This window comes from Ptychodera flava, chromosome 15, assembly GCF_041260155.1.
Source record: "Ptychodera flava strain L36383 chromosome 15, AS_Pfla_20210202, whole genome shotgun sequence".
Classification (NCBI taxonomy): Eukaryota; Metazoa; Hemichordata; class Enteropneusta; family Ptychoderidae; genus Ptychodera; species Ptychodera flava.
The window spans coordinates 39,469,471-39,488,952 of record NC_091942.1 but is presented as its reverse complement, the minus strand read 5'-3'; the positions used below and the strand labels follow the sequence as shown (position 1 = coordinate 39,488,952).

Here is a 19,482-nt window from a genome sequence, read left to right as displayed (position 1 = left end):
GACACAAAACAATAGCTGCTTTGGTTTGCAGACGTTTTGGCACAATGGCAGTGAACTGATAATGTCGAAGTCGTTTCAATCCCGCGGTCCCGTTTTTCCTTGTTCCATTTCGTTTCCGGACCGCGCTATTACCCAATAATCGTACAATGCAACCACCCTACCACTAAATGAGAAACCGACCTTGACAAGGTAAAAAAATACGTCGACTAACAAATATTCATCGTACACCGGACAAATGTGAATCAAATGATTTTATGGGAATGGACACGACAACATTGTTATCAGTTATCATGGCAGTAGCCAAAATGCTGCAGGACCGAAGACACATTTCAATATGAATTTGACCGTCACAACGTAATAACGTAATCGCCCTGAGTTTTCATCAACATGTCATCATTGGTCGGTAAACCATTGAATGAGACGCTTACGGGCTAACTACTTGAATACAGTGCAAAACACCATCCTAATCCTGAGATTTACATGTAATGAAGACGGGTCTGATATCATATTGGCCTGGAATCGATGGTACTGACATGTTAGATACGAACGACAGCAGAGAGTTATCTATCTGTGACGTATGACGCTTGACGAGCGGTCTATCGCATGCAACTTGCGCTTGATGAAATGACATACTTTTCTCTATGTTCATGTTTTCTCAACTTCTCTCCTTTGACTTTTATGCCGCCGACAGGCGATTGGTTCATTTTAGCATAAATGACTCCAGAAACGGTCTTCACCCACAGAAATGCTGTACAGAGTGAGGACGAACTATTGTCTCAGAAATGCTCGTAGTTTGATTAGTGTTAATCGGTTTGCAAGGCGCAAGAAGATCTAAAAAATGGCTGCTCACTGAATCCTCGGTTACTCTAACCGTAATGAATCACAGCATGGAGGTGTTCTTTTTTATCTCCATGATCACAGACACCGCAAATGTACATCCACATACAAACGCAGATATTTTTGTTGTCAGCCAATATTGTTTTCCCTATATCACTCGTCGGGCTCGCTTTCATTCCGCAGCCGTGAGTCATTTCCGAGGACGAATCGAATGCTGCCATAAAGTTACATTGTAGTGTACGTTCGTCATGGAGGTAATTAGTCCAAGCGCTCGTGTAGACGGCATCGAGATGCCGTAGCAGTTCCGACAGTTTTGGTCGAACAGTTAATACTCTATTTAAACCTTACAACTAATCAGTGAACAGATTATGCATACTCCCTTCCCTGGCACTCCCCAAGTTTATTTACTCATCAGCTACTGTGTAGATTGCGCTCTAAAAAGAGTACAACGCTCCCAAAATTCACCCTTTTTAGCCTCATTTCGACTGTTGACACTGATTTCAACGAGTGAATATACTGTTGAAGTTGAACACTTTGATTTCACTATCTGGTTTTAGTATTTTGTCGGTTGAGTACATTGTTAGTCGCCATTCAAAAGGAAAAACACGAACCAATTTACGAAATCGCCTTTTTCGCAGTTCGGCATTGTGTCACATTGCAGCATGTTCAAAAGAGTTTAACGCGTGAACGGAAGTTCACCAGATTTTCACAGACATTTGTCAAGTAGGTTGTCTCCAAAACCGTGTCTCAGTTTCTTTATGAAGATTTTTAAAGTCGAGTTATTGCTGCTTAATTAGGCGGCATTGTTAGACTAATCGGTGGATAAACTTTGCCTCAACGATGTGAAAAAACTAAGGCCTTTTTCAAAAATCTGAGACACAGTTTTGTAGCCAGTATTCTGAAGACCAATTGCCCGTTAACACCTAAACAATAGCCCCTCTCCGCTCAGACTTAAACTTTTTTACGTGAGACCACCCATGTTCTTTACATTTTCACTAAGATCTTCAAAAAAATTCATCGCACACTAATTTTCTTGATAAAACAAAAAAATTCATAGAAATAGCTTTCAGGTGATATATAATACTTGGGTAAAAGTACACATCTTGATGGCAAAATTCACGTTTGAAAATAGGTCGTCGCAAAGGCGGAAAGCTACCTTAAGATCAAAAACTAAATCGCAGCACCTACTGTCTTGGTTTTTGGTGTACAAGTGCACCTAGGGGCTAATTTTTTCAGTATTTAGTCCCCACAGACACTGTCTGGGGGTACTTCTAGGTTCGGTCATGTCCGTGCGTGCCATAACTCAGGCACATCTCAACCAATTTTATTCAAAGTTGGTACAAGGACATTGACCTATGTCATGCATATGCAGATTGATTTGTTTTTAGCTCGTGTTTGATTTTATATATAAATACCAAAAGAGCTTATATGATGAGTCTAAGTGGCGTCTGTATATTTGTGGGTTTGTGCGGATGTATGTCCGTCACACACACAGGCTCCCATACCGCCAAAGCTACCGTCTCAGTATTTGGTGTACAGGTAGATGTAGGGGTTGAGATGTGAATTTGTTCAAATGAACACATCAGTGTCAAAAATGTGCAAATGAGGTAAGAAAAAGCGAAATTCTGAAACAGGCTTGAAACAGGCTTACTCCCCTGACTTGAGTCACTTCCTGTCATTGTTTATACGGATAGTTTTCAATCGGATTCGAACCCACAACATACGGCATCATGTTTATGAACTGTTACATATTAACAGACCTGCTCAAACCATAGACAGTAGAGGGGAGGAAGACCGTCAGTAGAGGGGAGGAAGACCGTCTATGGTCAAACTAAGGCAGTAAGGGGCTAGCTGCCTTTCTGCTATGCATGTTGCTAAAGTTGACCTCCAGTACCTAAAGTTTCAGACCTTAATTACTTTTGTCATTCTTGTTTTTCTGGTTTAAATATTTCTTGTTGTTTTTCTGGTTGTACTGTGCAGAAATCATTGTCATAACATCAACGTAGAATTTTCCTGCACTGAACAGATAGAAACAACATTTATTGTTGATCTTTGGTACCCATACTGGTATGTACCAATTCTGATCAAATTTGAGCGACACCGTATAATTGCGGTATTTTTTTATAAGATTGAATGTGGCTACATGGCGACCATTTTTTTACGATTTCTTCATGTCAGGAACAATAACTCAGACATGTATCAAGCGATTTTATTCAAAGTTGGTACAAGAACATTGACTTATGTTATACATATATGTATGTTGATTTGTTTCACAATATGATCCAATATGGCCACTTGGTGACATTTTGTTATGTTTTTTTTTATGTCGAGAGCCATAACTCTAGCAAGTCTCAACCAATTTTATTCAAGTTGGTACATGGACATTGTGCATATTTGTTCCATCAAAACTACTCATCTGACAGCTTTGATATTTGTATCCAGTTTTATAGGTATGAGCAAAATAGTCAAACTATGATGAAATCTACAATTTACAATTTTTGGCCAATTTTTGCCATTTTGGTCAAAAAATGTGTTTTTCAAAAATTATGGGTTCGATAGCTTTGAAATTTGGAATACAGGTTCCTACAGATAAACTAAATGTGATATATTGAAATTTTGATGAAATCTGCAATTTTGTAATCTGCAATTTTGGATTTTTGGGTCAATTTTTGCCATTTTTGGTCAAAAAAATTGTTTTTAAACTAATTGTCTGATACCTTTGATATTTGGTGTACAGGTTCCAATGTGTTGTCTTTGTGTAAGATATTGAAATTTGATAAGGTCTTCAATATTTGTATTTCTGGGTCAATTTTTGCCATTTTTGGTCAAAATCTTTGTTTCTCAAATGTTACTCATCTGATAGCTTTGATGTTTGGTATACAGGTTCCGAGGGTTTATCTTAATTTAATATGTTGAAATTATGATGAAATCTTCAGTTTTGTATTTTTGCAGCTAACTTTGCCTTTTTTGGTCAGGCCATCCTGAAATGAGCTATCAAAGATATCCACCTTCATCATCATCACATGTGTCACAAAAAGTTATTCTCTACATACACAGCAGAGCTCTAGTGGACTGTTAGGTCGCTTTTTTCAAAACCGCTTGTCAGACAGCTTTAATATTTGGTATACAGATCCCTAGGATGAGCTTAATGAGATATCATACAGTCAGGAAATACTTAGTTTTGTATCCATGTCTATAGTAGCTCCAGGGACATTGGCCCTATGTTTTCATGTCCGGAGCCATAAGTCAGACATGTATCGACCGATTTTATTCGAAGTTGGTACAATGACATTGACATATGTCATAAGGATGCATGTCTATTGGTTTCACAATCCAATGCAAAATGGCTGCCTGTTGGCCATTTTGTTACTTTTTTACATGAACAAAACCATAACTGGGACATATTTCCACCAATATTATTCAAATTTGGTACAAGGACATTGACCTATGTCATACATACACACATCAATTTGTTTCATGACATGTAGCAGTATCATGTCAGTTATTGAATTTTCGTAATTAGACTGATATGTCAAGAAATATCGCATCAAATTTCATGAAACTTGGTACAGATGTTAAGCTCATATTGCTTTAACAGTGAATAAAGATATTTATGAGTGTCATGGTAATTAATTTGTAATTGCATTTATATACCGTATGTAATGAGCTTTCCTAATTAAAGTGATATGTCCACAAATACTGCATCAAATTTGATGAAACGTGGTACAGATGTTGATCTCGTAGTGTTGTAAATACATTCAATGACACTTAGTGGTATCGTTTACAAATACTAATGTGCATTTACATGATGAAGTTTTGATTTTAGGGTGAATGTCCAGAAGCACTGCATCAAACTTTATGAAATATGTGATAATCTGTCAGTATTATGATAAGATGCAAAAATGTTTGGCAACATCCTGTCCATTAATTACTAATTGACTCATTTAATGACCTTTAGGAATTAGGATGGCAGTATTCAGTGGTTTTATGTTTTCACCACTATGGAACTCATTCTCGACCCATCTGTATCGCAGTATTTTTAATCAGAGACCTAATTAATGAAGAGGGCTCTATCCTCTCCAAGGACTTGTAATTAAAGTACCAATTAACAAGTGGGGTCCAGTCTTTCATCTAGGCTGCACGATTGCGCGATTCCCCCCCTTTGGTGTGCTGCGCGCCGCCAATTGTACGTAGAAGGGGCGACCCATCGCGCACTGCACTGAGCGAGCTGGCTGGAATGGCATATCAAATATCATGGGTGTCACACTTCGATATTACCCGTTATCGGCACCTGTTAATACTTTGGCAACAGGCATTGTATAGTGTAGCAAGAACATTTACATGAAAGGGGCTAATTTTAGTTCGATTTTGATACTTTTTGTACTTTCCGTACACTGATTTTGCATATGAAAGCCTTTCAGCCTATTGAGAGTTACGTTCACAAAAGTTCATTGCCCTAGCTATATAAGGTTTTGTGTCTCATTATCTCTGTACAATCGAGAAAAGGAGACAAACTGAAGTTTTTGTGCATAGTATGAATGTCCATAACACTATGAAAATAATTCTGGTAGCAAAAATTGACACGGAAATTGGACTTTTCTGTTACAGAAACGTGTTCAGTTCAGTGAATGGCATGGCATTGGCACTTTGACGGGATTGCATGCAATGACACAAGCAAACTGTAGTGTCAATGGGCCCGGTTATTGAATTCAGTGAACAAAAATTGACTTGTTTTTCTGCCAAATAAACCCTAAAGTTATCTGTTGGTGACAACCAACCTTTCTTTTTGTTATTTTCCCACTGTAAAATGACTGACAAAAAAGCAATTGGAGCGAATCTGACATCGAGAAACTCCACATTCAAACACGGCATACAGACTAATCTGACCTCCTAAGTTGTTCGTTTAAACTCTACTGAGTCTGCGCACAAGACTACAAGACCAGCTAGGTCACTAGAAAAATACAGCTAACTGGTTTGTATAGGGCAATCTTGATCCAAACTCTACAGTGGTTAGGGATGATATAAGCACAGTAAAAACGTGACAAACAAGTATATTATTTTTTTCAGAAGATAGAAAAACATTCCTTTATAACTACTAAAGATTTTTTCTTGCTTTGTGTAAGTACACACAGTTCAGTTAAAAATGAAAAAATTCCCTTGAAGGTACATGCGCAGTGGAAATGGCTAGCTGTTGTTATTATGTTTGAATGTACTTTTAAGCCACAAGAAAGCAAACATACAGAATATGTACGAACAAACATACAGAATATTGTAGCATACAAAATAAGCTACTACCAGGTATTTTTCCTGGAATATTAATGCTTATGAATATTAATGAGCCGCCCGCCACTCGTCTAAGCTCTACATACATTCACAACAGAGATACTCCAATTTGTTGACTTTTGAAAAAATCTTATAGAGGATGGTGTTTGCAGCCAGCAACTTGGATTGTATAAGCAAGTGATTTATGGCTTGTAGTATGTGTATCACAAGTGACATCACTGCAACATTAAAACTAATGTGTAAAGTCGTGATTATATGTTTCAGTTGTATCCCCCCCAAAATTTTAAAATCCCCCTCAAAAATTCCTGCAGAGGGGGACCAGTCCCCCTTGGTGTAGCATCCTAGATGAAAAACTGGGGGTCTGTGTCATCAAAGATGATGCCTCACTAAATAATTGCACGTACAACATCAGATACCGCTGCCTGAAATTTGGACCAATTTTAATGTTGCATGTGTGGTTGTTGTTTCAGCTTGAAGTCTGAACCATAAATTCATATAAATTAGTGTGACTTTCAAGTATGCAATGTAACATTAGCAGGTATTATTTTCATCATTCTTACGGAAAATGCAGACAAATATTTATTTTTGCATGTTAATGAAAAAAAATGACGTTCATACTAAAATGTCAAATATTCTGCTTGTCTTGACAGCAAATGCCAAGAGGCCTTTGCTATTTTTGAAAACTGAATTCTAACACAGACTTATAAAATGACCCAGTTGTTTCGTCGCAGAAAAAATGTTCAAAGTAAGAGCAACTTCTACTGTGTATTAACCATTTGGAGCATTCAACAACAAACATTTACGATACCTGCTTTCCCCGGTTCAGATCCAATATCATGATCAATCACAGATCGCGGAATAGCTGATGGAAATTCAGTTCCGTTCCTTATCGTTCATCAACATGTGTAAAAAATAGTTATTCTCTACATAAACACAGGGGAACTATATCGGCCATTAGGTCCAGGGGTTTCATTAAGAGCCGGCAGCCTGCGAAATTGACCGGTTACTCTCACGATTTTGCCGGCTACTTTTTCAGAAAATTTGAACTCTTTTATAGCTAAAATATTTTTACCATCTGAAATGATACGGACAAGTTTCACAAGCTGTTTAATCAAACTTTTCAACGGCTTTTATGTAAACAAATATTAGAAGACGAGCGGCTACTACGATCGCCTTGTACTACGATGCAGCACGGTCTTGCGTAAACTGCCTCAATAAAAATCGGAATTGCAACAGATGATTCTATTGGCTATCTGAATTGCTGATTTCTATGTGGTGACCTTTATATACGCCAATGAAAATGTGCATACTACACCTGTCAGCCGTCGTTCGCCTCGACTCAAAATGGTCGATGAACAAGTGAAGACGGAAGCGATCGCAAGGTCAAGCTTCGCTGTACGATCTTCGGTTTTGAAGTGCGCCGAGAAACAAGAGAAAGATAATTACGTGGATTTAAATTGTTTTCGAAGGCAATGACCTGATTTTTTTCTCACGAAAAAAGTCCCGATTACAGTTCGAATTTTAGTTAGCCGACGTGCGTTGCACTGCGGTAGGCGTAAATTGAAGGTATATAACCAGCTGGACGTATGATATGTACTACTTTTCGGTCTATCCATGCAAATAAGAATCCACCCAGAGAGGTTGAAATGTGATCAGACCTCTAAATTCACTTCAAAACCGATCGTCATGTGGATACCAAATGTGAGCTTCTGAACGTACAAATTTTCATATCCTATATCAATTTTCTTACTTTACATACCCTATAGTCAAATAACCTTGAGGGTATTTGTTTCTGTTTGCGAAATATGGTTATGATTGTTTTTTTTATCATAATTGTTATATAAATCATCCTTTTTGCCTCCCGAGTGGTATAAAAGTTCTTCATCTACAGATTTTTATACCAAACATGAGGGCTCTTAATTTAAAGCATAACATTATAATTAATGAAAAGTTTTTCATTTACTGTGCTTAAAAAATGAGTGTTCATCCAGGATGGCATCAACAAGGGGGATTTTCCCCCTTTACCAGAAAATTTTGAGGGCATTTCACTAGTTCATGTGTTCTACTTGTACCTTTAAGGTGTGACTGGCACCATTTCATTGGGGATGGGGGAGTGGTCCCCCTTGACAAATTAATTGGGGTGCCAACATTTCAACAGAGGGGGAATCCCCTATCCCCTGTCTAGATGTAACACTGTATAATATCATCTACATATCAAATTTATATCATTAATAATAGTGAATTATTATAGTTTACCTCCTAAAAGCATAGAGGCTCTAAAGACTTCAGTTTAATTGTTCAAAATATCGTCAACATTACCACATTTTATCATTTTGAATTATGAATTATCATATTTAGGCCTAATCTCCCATGAAAATGGCTTTTATGATATGAACACTTATTGCCCTGGAACACTGCTGACAATGCTCCTGAAAATACTAGAAATTCAGGTGACTGTGGGCTGTAAAAAGTGGATTTTAGCTCATTTTTCAGGGTTTCCGGCCTTCGACCGGGAGGGGGAACACCCCCTCCCGGACCCTCCCCGACGACGACCGCTTTGTGGTCATGGCAGCTGCAAGCCGCCTACTTTTCCATTCTGGCCCCCTACTTCAAAACTTAATGAAACCCCTGATTAGGTCGCTTGTGTTTTGGTTAGTGATTATCCTGAGGTCTGCAAATGTTGCGTAGCATCTTGCCCGTTGTTTGTCACTTTAGTATGAGACTGGTCAAAGGTACAATTATTTTACACAACTTTATTACAGTCAAAAAGTATGCAGTAATTCATGTCATACTGTATTATTTCATGCGTCCAGTAGTGTCTGACAAATGTCAATACATGTCGATCGAGTCATCAGCAGTCAATTTCAATGCTTGATAACTGAGTTTGTAATTTGTCAAACTCAAAGTCATTCCTTCATTCAGGGGTCACATTAGTAGGTCAATGTGTTCTGTTGAGTAAATGCTAAAATTTTTTAGTCTTTGTACTGTGAAGCGTACTACTATTAATGAATCTGTTGTAAAACACGTGAGCACATTCAGTTCATATCTGGTTATTATTATTATTATTATTATTATTATTATTAAGGCATTTTTTGTCATTTTTGGTCAATAAATGTGTTTCTCAAAAAGTACTAGTCTGATAGCTTTGAAATTTGGTATACATGTTTCTACAGATGAACAAAGTAATATATTGAATTTCTGATGAAATCTTAAAAATTTAGAACACTACTCTTCTGATAGCTTTGGAATTTGATATACAGGGTCCTACAGATGAACTAGTAAATGATATTATTATAATGAAATCTCCAATTTTGTGTAATTTGTCATATAACTCAAAAATAACTGCACCAAATTTGATGATATGAGCTGCAGATACTGATCTGACAGCTATCTAACTGTGGTGTAAAGCATTTAACAGGAACTTCAGGACCATGGGCACACAATAGAGGGATTACTGATGATGCAGCCATTTGCATACACTGGACGGGAGTTTTTGAATTCTCAAAGCATCGCTTTGACCGTGTGATAAATTTGAATAATAATGATCGACACTTTCGTGACATATGCAAAGAGGGGGCAAATGGTCCTAGAGGGAACACATTTTGAAACATATGTTGTCTCCGACAAAAAACGGAACATTTTTACAGTTTATTTTCAACTCAGGTTTAGTCGCTATACATTCACAGACATCATATGCAAGATCAGTGACAATGATTGCCTGGAACATGGCAAAAGGGTCTTTGCTCAACTGGTTCGGGAATATATTCAAGTTCGGTATTAGAGTTGTAATTTGAAAGTTGACCTCCGCTATCTCCGTCGAGTTCAGTTTCACGATCAATGACAATTCCACTATTAATGTCTAGAAAAACATGTTCAAGGGCTTGGTCGGTGTTAAACTGCCTGCGTCGCCATTTTTAAATACCCTCTGACATAAAAACAACAACCTATCACACAATCCTTTAACAAATCACAGCGGACAAATGACCGAGTATGGTGGCATTTGTTTACAAATTTGGCGCACATGCTCATTTAGGTTTGACCTCTACCTCGTACGCTACACTAGGCTTGAGGAAATAGTCAACAAACATGATGTAGATCAGACAAAGCCAACGTATATCGAATGTATATAAACGCGTATGTTCTTGGTGTGTTTACACGCCTCTCGCAGTCTAGCCGTTCGCACAGAATGCGCCCTCCCGCAGTGAAAATGTTAAAGATTTCATCACACACAGCTCTGATAGCACACAATGAGATCTATCAGTATTGTATCAATTAATTGCTACTTTACATATTTGATGAATTTTTGTTATTAGGGTGATATGTCTTGATGAAACTTGGTATAGATCTTTAGCACACAGTCTCATAATAGGGTACAAAGATGCTTACAAGTGTCATACAAATTAATGTCTCATTTGCATAATGAATGCACATTCCTAATTAACGGCCTATCTCCAGAAGAATTGTATTAAGTTTAATGAAACGTGGTACACATGTTGATCTCTTAATACTGCAATACTGTATTAAGACCATTAAGCAGTATCATGTCAATTGATTGCTAATTTGCATATTTGATTAACTTTCATAATTTGTATGATATGCTGCATCAAATTTGATGAAATGTTGTACAGATGTTAATCATCCAGCAGTGTTATGGCATGCAAAGATATATAGTAGTACAATGTAAATTGACAGCTGTTTCACACATTTAATGAATTTTCATAATTAGGCTGATATTTCAATAAATGGGCCATCAAATTTCATGAAACTTAGTACAGATCTTGAGATCACATTGCTTTAACATTTGAATGAAGACACTGAGCAGTTTCATGTTATAAATTGATTTTTAATTTTCATATTCAATGAACTTTCCTAATTAGAGTGATATGTCCAGAAATACTTCATCAAATTTGATGAAACTTGGTACAGATGTTGATCTTACAGTGCTGTAATCCTTTTGATTACTTACTGCTTGACTTACTTAATGACCTTTTGTAATTAGGGTGGCAGCCCACATTGGTTTTACCTTTCCAACACTATGGAACCCATTCTTTTTCACAAACACAATTAATGAACAGGACTCTATCCTCTCCATGGACTTGTAACAAGTTGGGACTGTGTCATCAACGATGATTTGTTCATCACAGACTGAATTAATGAACAGGACTCTATCCTTCGTCTCCAAGGACTTGTAATCAAAGTACCCATTAACAAATGGGGACTTTGTCATCAACGATGACTTATTATTCAGTAAATATGTCTCATGTTATGTTATTATCTTTAATAATCATTCATTATTAGGTTGTTGAAGATGGATACCAATTCTTTCAGAAGAGAAAATTGGTTACTCTGTTCAGTGCCCCAAACTATTGTGGGGAATTTGACAATGCAGGTGGAGTAATGACTGTGTCTGAGGATCTGACATGTTCCTTTACAATCTTACCAGTAAGTATAAAAGGGATTATTGTGCATTTAATATGACATTACTGCTGTTTACATGAATGATCTTCATATGCATGTGCTTCCAATATACGAAGGAGAAGACCCTCTATTAAGGTGGAGCTGCATGTTGCCATTACAATTTTTCAAAAAATATTTCTTATCAAAGATGACAAGGAAACCCTCTCATTCTATATATATATTTTCAAAATGCAGAGACTCTAAAGTTTAGTATGGTAGCAGTAGTTTACTCGAAGGATGAAGTAAGTGTATATATCTGGGTTGAAAAACCTCAATTTTGGTATTAATGATAAAGAGTAATTCCAGTCAAAAACTTGATAATATTTTCTGAAATAAAATATTTCACTTAAAAGAAGATTATATGTAAAAAAAATTACTATTTCATTTTGCATTATCTATCCGCATTCTAAAATGGCATGGGTCAAAATAAAAGTGATTTAAATCATGATAAACAAACTTAAAATGCCTCTTATTCAAATGTAACAACTTTATTGCCAAACAAAATAGTTTTTTTTTTATACATCATTTCAAGAACATAATGTGAAAATTTCAGAAAATTTGATCCAGTCAGAGAAGAGTTAAATTCTTTGGAAATTTTGAAATTAGACGGAAAAAGAAGCCAACTACATGAGTGGCTGTTATAGTTGTAGTTCCATGGGCTTTCCTCTGTCCCTTGTTACGAGCTAAGTTCAAATTGCATCAAGCTACGAATATTTTCATGTATGGAGTTACAGACATCGGTGAAGTACCGGGTACATTGATTTGTTCAAAACCACTGCCTGTTTGTTCCTCATGTTGTTTTTTGTGCCCCGAACGTTGACTGGCTCTATGTGCGTACACACATAGCTGTCTGGATTAAGATTTCCTGGATGAATAGATACACTTATAGTTTATTCCGCCTCTGACACAAAGATACACACTGTTTTACATGTGCCACTCCTAGGCCCTGGGATTGATTTCCATACCTTTTTAAGAACAAGGTTGCAGCTACTTATGGTGATATAAAATATGTCAATTATATTGACGCAGGCAGTCAAGATATTACATTATGTGTGAACAAATCCTATGCATCTCATTTTTGCTGTCATCAACATTTTTGTTTTTCTATTACAGCCAGATAATAGAAGACTCCTTGAAAATAAAAAGAAGTAAGCAGCTGAAAGTACATCTCCTACAAAGGGTTTCAAAGAAAGTGTCATCATGTTTCTGTTCTGCTGCAGTTAACTGAGATTTTCCTGAAAAATTTACCATCATTTATTGTTGTATATTTAATATACTTTCAATGTCTAGATATTCCTTAATATTGTCGTCATCTATGACTGGAACAGAGTGTCACTCTCTGTTTGAAGTTTGTTGCAACTTTCTCTTTCTTTCAAAAAATATTTTCATGCATTTTTATGGCAAAGTTTCATTTTTGTAGAATTTTAAATGAAGAAGTGTTGGGTGTATAACATTCCATTTCTAACTGAAAAATTAAAATTAGAAAAAGTAAAAGTATTGTGTATTTTTATTACATAGTTAAAATGTATTTTTTTAATTATAATCCATCATTCATTGACTAGACAATTGTCTGAACAATAGCTGGTAAAGGTATATCACAGTACTGAAGATATAATTGCTGTAAATTGTTATGCTTGCCATTTAAAATTTCATCAGTGAATGTAAGACAAAACTACAGTTTATCACATATTTATTATTTCTATATTCAGTAGCGTGGTCATCTTAAAAAGACCAATAATAGATCTTTAATTTCTTGCAAACTATCAATATCAAGGAATTTCATCTAATGGTGAATTGCCAGCCACCAACTCCGAGCCACTATCTGTCAAGTTAGAATGCAATTTACTTTTCAAACTCTATGGTCCCATATTGCTTCTGTATTTGATTGAAGTGCTCCTGAAGCCAATCAGACTAATTTCAAATCAGCATAAAATTTGTATTTGTAATTTTATAGAATTTTAAGTTCTTATTTTGTTTTAGGTGTATTACAATCGCAGACTCAACATCTCAAAGATCTCCCTTGTATTTATTGGCACATTTGAATATAGGTATGTATGTTTGTATGTGTCACTGTGCAAAAACTAAAAGTCCACTCTGTTTATTGTTTGTATACGATACAAAAAAACTTAATGCATATTTATAACTATGTAATGAAGAACTTAAGCAATTCAAAATAATATGCAAGCCTTACAATGTGAAAATTGGTAAAAACCTGGAAAACTTGAAACTTACTGGTCAGATGCTCTGACATGCCACTGAATTTTTTGTCAGACATTGCATCAGACAGATAAATTGTTTGCCTTACATCACCACCTGTCAACACCATCTCTGAAACCTCTGGTCAGAAAAGGTTCAGGTTTGTTAGCTTATGAACACAGGGTCTATACATGTTGAATCCACTGTAATCCTTGTTTAAATTTGACTTTTAGTCTAGATCAGAAATCACTTGTTAATAATAACAATTCACTTTACATTTGTAAAGGTTGAGTGTATGAGATGAATACTGTCATCTCAATATGCTTTTTGGAGTACAAGAAACTGCATTTGACATTAAAATACTAGTTTGATGTTCAGCTTTCTGGGGAAGTTTAGAATATTTACAAATCTGGAAACTAGTACAATATTGAACATGGGAACTTTCAGTATTTTCTGATTATTAAGACTCAATAAAATTTGTCTATGTACAATTTTCAGAATTTTTATCTTCTCGTCTATTTATAGACAGAAAAGGCATTAGAATTGAAAACCAGTATGAGTCCTGTCAACGTCTACTTCCATCTGTCAAGATCCATGACGTCATGCCATTATGATGGGTCAAATCATAAACTAGTGGGGGTGTTCATGGTTCAGGTTGAGGTGTAGAAGAACGATTTTGAGCTTTGACAAAAATCAAAAGGGACTTAGCCACAGTGTTAAACCTTTCACCAAGGTTCCATAGTTGACTGCGATCTATTACAGACTACTGAGCTGACGTTGTAGGGGTACTCACTTTGTGTTTGCTCGCTCTGTGTGCGCTAAGGTGTGTTTGGTACTGCATTGCCTCGATATCCCTTCATGGCCTCACGTGATATGGGCCTATTGCACAATCTGCAGATGGATCACATGCCTCTGCTGAAAACAGTCAAATTGTGTAAGCCTGTCGACATTTTCGTAGCATTTTTTCTCATTTAATTTTGCAAAATATTGGCGAGTACCTCAATATTTCAGGATAACTCTTTCAGGATAACTCTTTCTTTCCAATCATTTTCAGAGTCATATGAACGAAAATGAGTGAAAATTTGAGACAGGAAAATCTGACATCTATGAGAATTCAGTATTAGCATGACGTCAAGGGCACGCCAAAAAATTTTAAACATACATATATCACAGATATACGTATGTCTGATATATTAAAGTTTTGCACTAGAATGAGGCTCTGAAAAATATGTCTTATTCATTATTAAAGTTACGCACCCGAAGGGCACGCCGTAAAATGAAATTGTATGATGAAAATCATGGCTAGCACAATGCATTTGATGCATTTTAGGCATGTGGAAAAGCCAAGAAAGATAAGAAGAGTGCACGGAAATGGGAAAGTTACATCCCAAAAGGTTCTAGCTGATGTGATAGATTTTTTTTGTCTTCCACATTAGCGTGCCAGTTTTTTTTTTCATAAGTCATCTGAGGCAGAATTTTTTTTCCCTTGTATCTGCTGGGAAAATTTTTTTTAAATCTTCCAGACCCCCCCCCCAGGATATCAAATGGTCCACCCCTTAATGTTTTAATAGTACAAGTTGCTTCGCAGAACCCTGCTGAATGAAATAGTTATCGATTATATTGTGTATGAGCTTTATGCGCTACCAAAATAATTGAGAAGTGGATATGTTAGAGCACACCCCCACCCCACCCCATTCACATCAGATTCTGCAATTTTGACTTCGTGACTCAAGAATAATGTTCACGTTTTCCTGTTTTTGTCAGCTTGATCTTTGACGCACATTGACACATTACAAGTGGTTGCCTCGCCTGAAACATACAGCAAGATGACCACAAAGTTGCATATTCACACAAAAATCATAGAGGAAAAATGTTTTACAGAATTTGATTGGAGACAATGACATGATAAGTTATTTTTACAGTTATTTTGTTTTTGATATACAGCAAGAGTTGGGGATTTCAAAATGATCTCTCAATCCCTTCCATGGTGATCTTTATTTAATTGTCCAGGGGAGGAAGGAAAAAATGATCAAATAAATCAAATTGTTGTTCCCTGACATCTTGTGTCTAATGTGTCATGATGTTGTAGCTGAGGGACAACGTTTGAAATAGGGTCATTTATGGAGATCTTAGTCTTGCCGATTTTCACCTGGGTTATCCATTTCAAACTGTGGCCCGAAACCGCAACATGATATTTACAGCTACACTAAATCATACTAAAATGTCACCTTACTTCCATTCATTCATTCTGTATTGTGAAAAACATACCAAGCAATAAATGATCGATGCTTATTCAATATTTATTTCTAGACACCCCTAAAAATTCAAGTAGATGCCAAACTTATTTCACACTATATTTGTACACTTGGTATTTCTGGATACACTGGTTTATTTCTGGTATCAATGATTATTGATATCTACTTATTTTTGCCTGCATTCAGTTGTATTCATTCATGAATGTAGTATTTGAAATTTTATCATAACAAACAACACTCTTTGCTACACCGTTTTCTGGTTCTTGAAGGTGCCATAAATTGTTTTGAGAGAGTGGAGGTGCCACAGCTAAATTGTGTTGAAGAATGAATTATGCAGAGGATGATGCGAATTATTCATACAGGAACGAGTCAAGTGTTGAATTTATGATCAGAAATGACACAGAAGTATTGAAAATTATAACTGTTCAGAAGTGTTGAAAATTATAACTGTCAACCATAACCCCCTCGACTGTCTATGTGTCAACAAACGACAGACAACGACGACACAATGTGGAGGGACCGTGATCCTGGATAGCTTTGTGGAAATGTGTCAGAACTTTCCCTTATTCAATATTTGCTTCATCATCGTTTTATATATAAATATGGATATAAAGTTACATGATATAAAGTTGAATCTTCTTGTATTTCTCCACTGCTTCAGCTGTAGCTGTGGAAACGCAGCTATCTCAGTCTGAAAGGAGCCTATGAAATTTGCATAAAAGTTCGTGTTGTAGAGCCTCGTTTTTGTACGCTGACCGCCACTGCAGTGAGGGATAAAATGCGGCGAAAGGGCGGGCTTTAAATATCGACGTGAAGCAAAACGTACAATAGCTAGAACTATAATTTTTGCTTTCAGTTGTAGCATACATACTAATGATCTGTTTTCCTAGGGTTAACTCACAAAAGTTGAGAAGATTTTATTTAAATCGCTACAAAGTGGGTGGCGAGGTCGACCCGCCAAATGCGGAAGTAAACTTCACCTTTTTCGTAAAACAGCTCGATAATGACCTTAGAGGTCTTAAGCCAAGCCGAAAATTTCAGATAATATTCATTTAACTATTATCAACATTTGGTGAAATTTTCATGACCGTGCGACCATGGACATGTATTTGCGGCAGTGTTGAATGTTGGCATGCAGTTACCATATCGCTGTATACGTAGATCTCGAAGGTCTATGAGTATACGAACACCCGTCACGCTACGTACACTCCACGCTGTTTACTGCGACCAAACCACTTGTCGTTCACACGGCGCGGGCGTTACACGATTAATCTTTCATTTTTTCAAAGTTTACTCCTATAATCGGGTCACTGATGTAATATATAAATGAAGTATATAATTAATGTCACATTATGACCATCAATACTTTAAAAAAAAACAAATTTTTTGCTAGGGCCTACATGAGTTATAAAATGTGCCATGTCTAATTCGAGCACGCACCGTTGCCGGCAATGCTAGCAGGGACGGCCGCAGCGCGCAGCTGTTCACCGGCTATCATTCTAGCCGCATCTACTACCAAAACACAGGATGGTTGGACAGTCTCATATACATTACGTTTACTTTTTTGTACGTGGCACACAAGTTTTGTAGATAACATTGTAGATAAAAAGAACCGACTCATTTGAGTGTCTGGACTTAACACACAAGGGAATTGCTAAATTACTGAGTGAGTTGATAGTAGAGACTGAAGTTAATTAGGACAGCACTCTGGCTAAACAAACCATAAAACAATGTATACCTACTGAAGCCAATCTGTTTTTATAGACACACAAGGATAAACAGTGGAGTGGAGTGTTACATGATTAGTATTTTACTCAAATGAGTCGGCTCTTTTTATCTACAATGTGGGGACATACAAAAACGTAAACGTAATGTATATGAGACTGTCCAACCATCCTGTTTTTTGCTGTATGTATATTCACGTACTCGTGTGCGGGATACAGGGTAGCCGTATTTATCCACGGAGATTTTTTGCGGCCGATGTTATTTCCTACAGTTTTTGTATATTGCTAGCTACTAGAATGCGAAAACGGAAAAAATCACTCATAAACGAAACAGCACTGCTAGTCAGTACCGGGTGTCTTCCACTATACTAAGTGTACGGCCGCATACAGTGATAGACGTAGCCCTTCTATCGCGGTGTCACCGTAGTGGGTTTTTTTTCCATTTGCGCTGTCCACGACTTTACCGAGAAGCCAGCCAGGCAGATTGTGTTGGCCAGTGAGGTAACACAAGCTTGCAGTCTGGCTTCCTCGTCACAATCGTGCAATCATTGAAAACATAAATAGAACCGAAAAAATCTGCCAAGTTAGCTGGTGAGGACCGAGAAAGAGCTGAAAGAGTCTACGTGTACACTCACGCTGCGCTGTAGGTCGCCATGTTAGATTTAACACATGAACGGCGCTGCATAGTCAACTTCAACGAGACGTGTTTCAAAAACGGAGGCTTAAGCCACTGAGATTTTTTCAGATCGTATGGACGTACTCAAGATACGTCTCCTCCCTACTTCTCATGGAAATTTGACTTTGGATATGCTTTTGCGGCAGTGTTTAGTAATCGGCATTTTCGGTCGCTCGAAAACCATGAAAATAAGGCTAACGCAAAAAACGAATCGATAAAACCCCACAAAAATTCATCGGCGAAAACCAACTAAGAGTACAATTCAGCCGCTAACTTGAAACAGGACGGATGCTAAACGAAGGCTGAGATATCTGCGGATAAAATTCTGGCGAAAATGCCATAACCGTCACTCACTGGCTAGAGGGCGCTGTTCGAATTTGAACTAAATCCCTAATTATGCATGCAAATGAAGTACCCTCCTTTCAGACTGTCTGTTGGCAGTCCGGGTCAGCTCCAAAATTGGAGACGTCGCTAGACGCTATACCATAATATTTTCCCCCTCTCATTAGCCAATCAGCGGCCAGCGCGCCATCAGTAAAAATTGTATTTCCTGGCAAACCTCCACATGCGTCCTTCGTTACGTACGCCATACTGTGTCGAACTCCCGCGCCGTATTCTGTCATAATGTCGAACAGTTGTGTGGCCACTCTGTCAAAACACAATTTCAAAATCGCGTACCAGTTTTATTCTGGCTAAGAGAACCAAACCCCATACATCGCTGTGATTCCTAGACTCTGGCTTGAAGTCCTGCGAAATATAAATCGTGTACCTACATAGATCGTTCAGAATACCCCATTTGTATCGGAGATGGCAGCGATACAAATTCTACCGTATGGGGAACAGTTGTGTGGCCACTCTGTCAACACATTTTCAAAATCGCGTACCATTTTTAGTCTGCGTTTGACAACTACAAAACAGGTATCGTTTTAAAGCTCTGACATTGCTCTTCTTTCTTGCAAGATGTTATACGCGTACCTACACAAATAACCTTTATAACAGTATTTCTAATAGAGATGACGAACATCCACAAAATGATTCTCGGTACTTGAGCGAA

General features: G+C 37.1%; 1 protein-coding gene across 2 annotated transcripts in view; it reads left to right on the top strand.

The window, feature by feature from the left end:
• LOC139152165 (serine/threonine-protein phosphatase PP1-alpha-like) overlaps positions 1-19,482 on the top strand; it is a 118,945-nt gene that overhangs the window by 46,700 nt on the left and 52,763 nt on the right. Inside the window, exons 7-8 of one of the 2 annotated variants that reach the window (XM_070725285.1) lie at positions 11,419-11,562; positions 12,691-14,273. The exons of the other annotated variant lie outside the window; for it this stretch is intronic. Coding sequence (XP_070581386.1) covers positions 11,419-11,562; positions 12,691-12,729 — 183 coding nt within the window. The 3' untranslated portion in view covers positions 12,730-14,273. Of the gene's footprint in view, positions 1-11,418; positions 11,563-12,690; positions 14,274-19,482 lie in introns of those variants that run through there. 2 annotated transcript variants of the gene reach the window in all.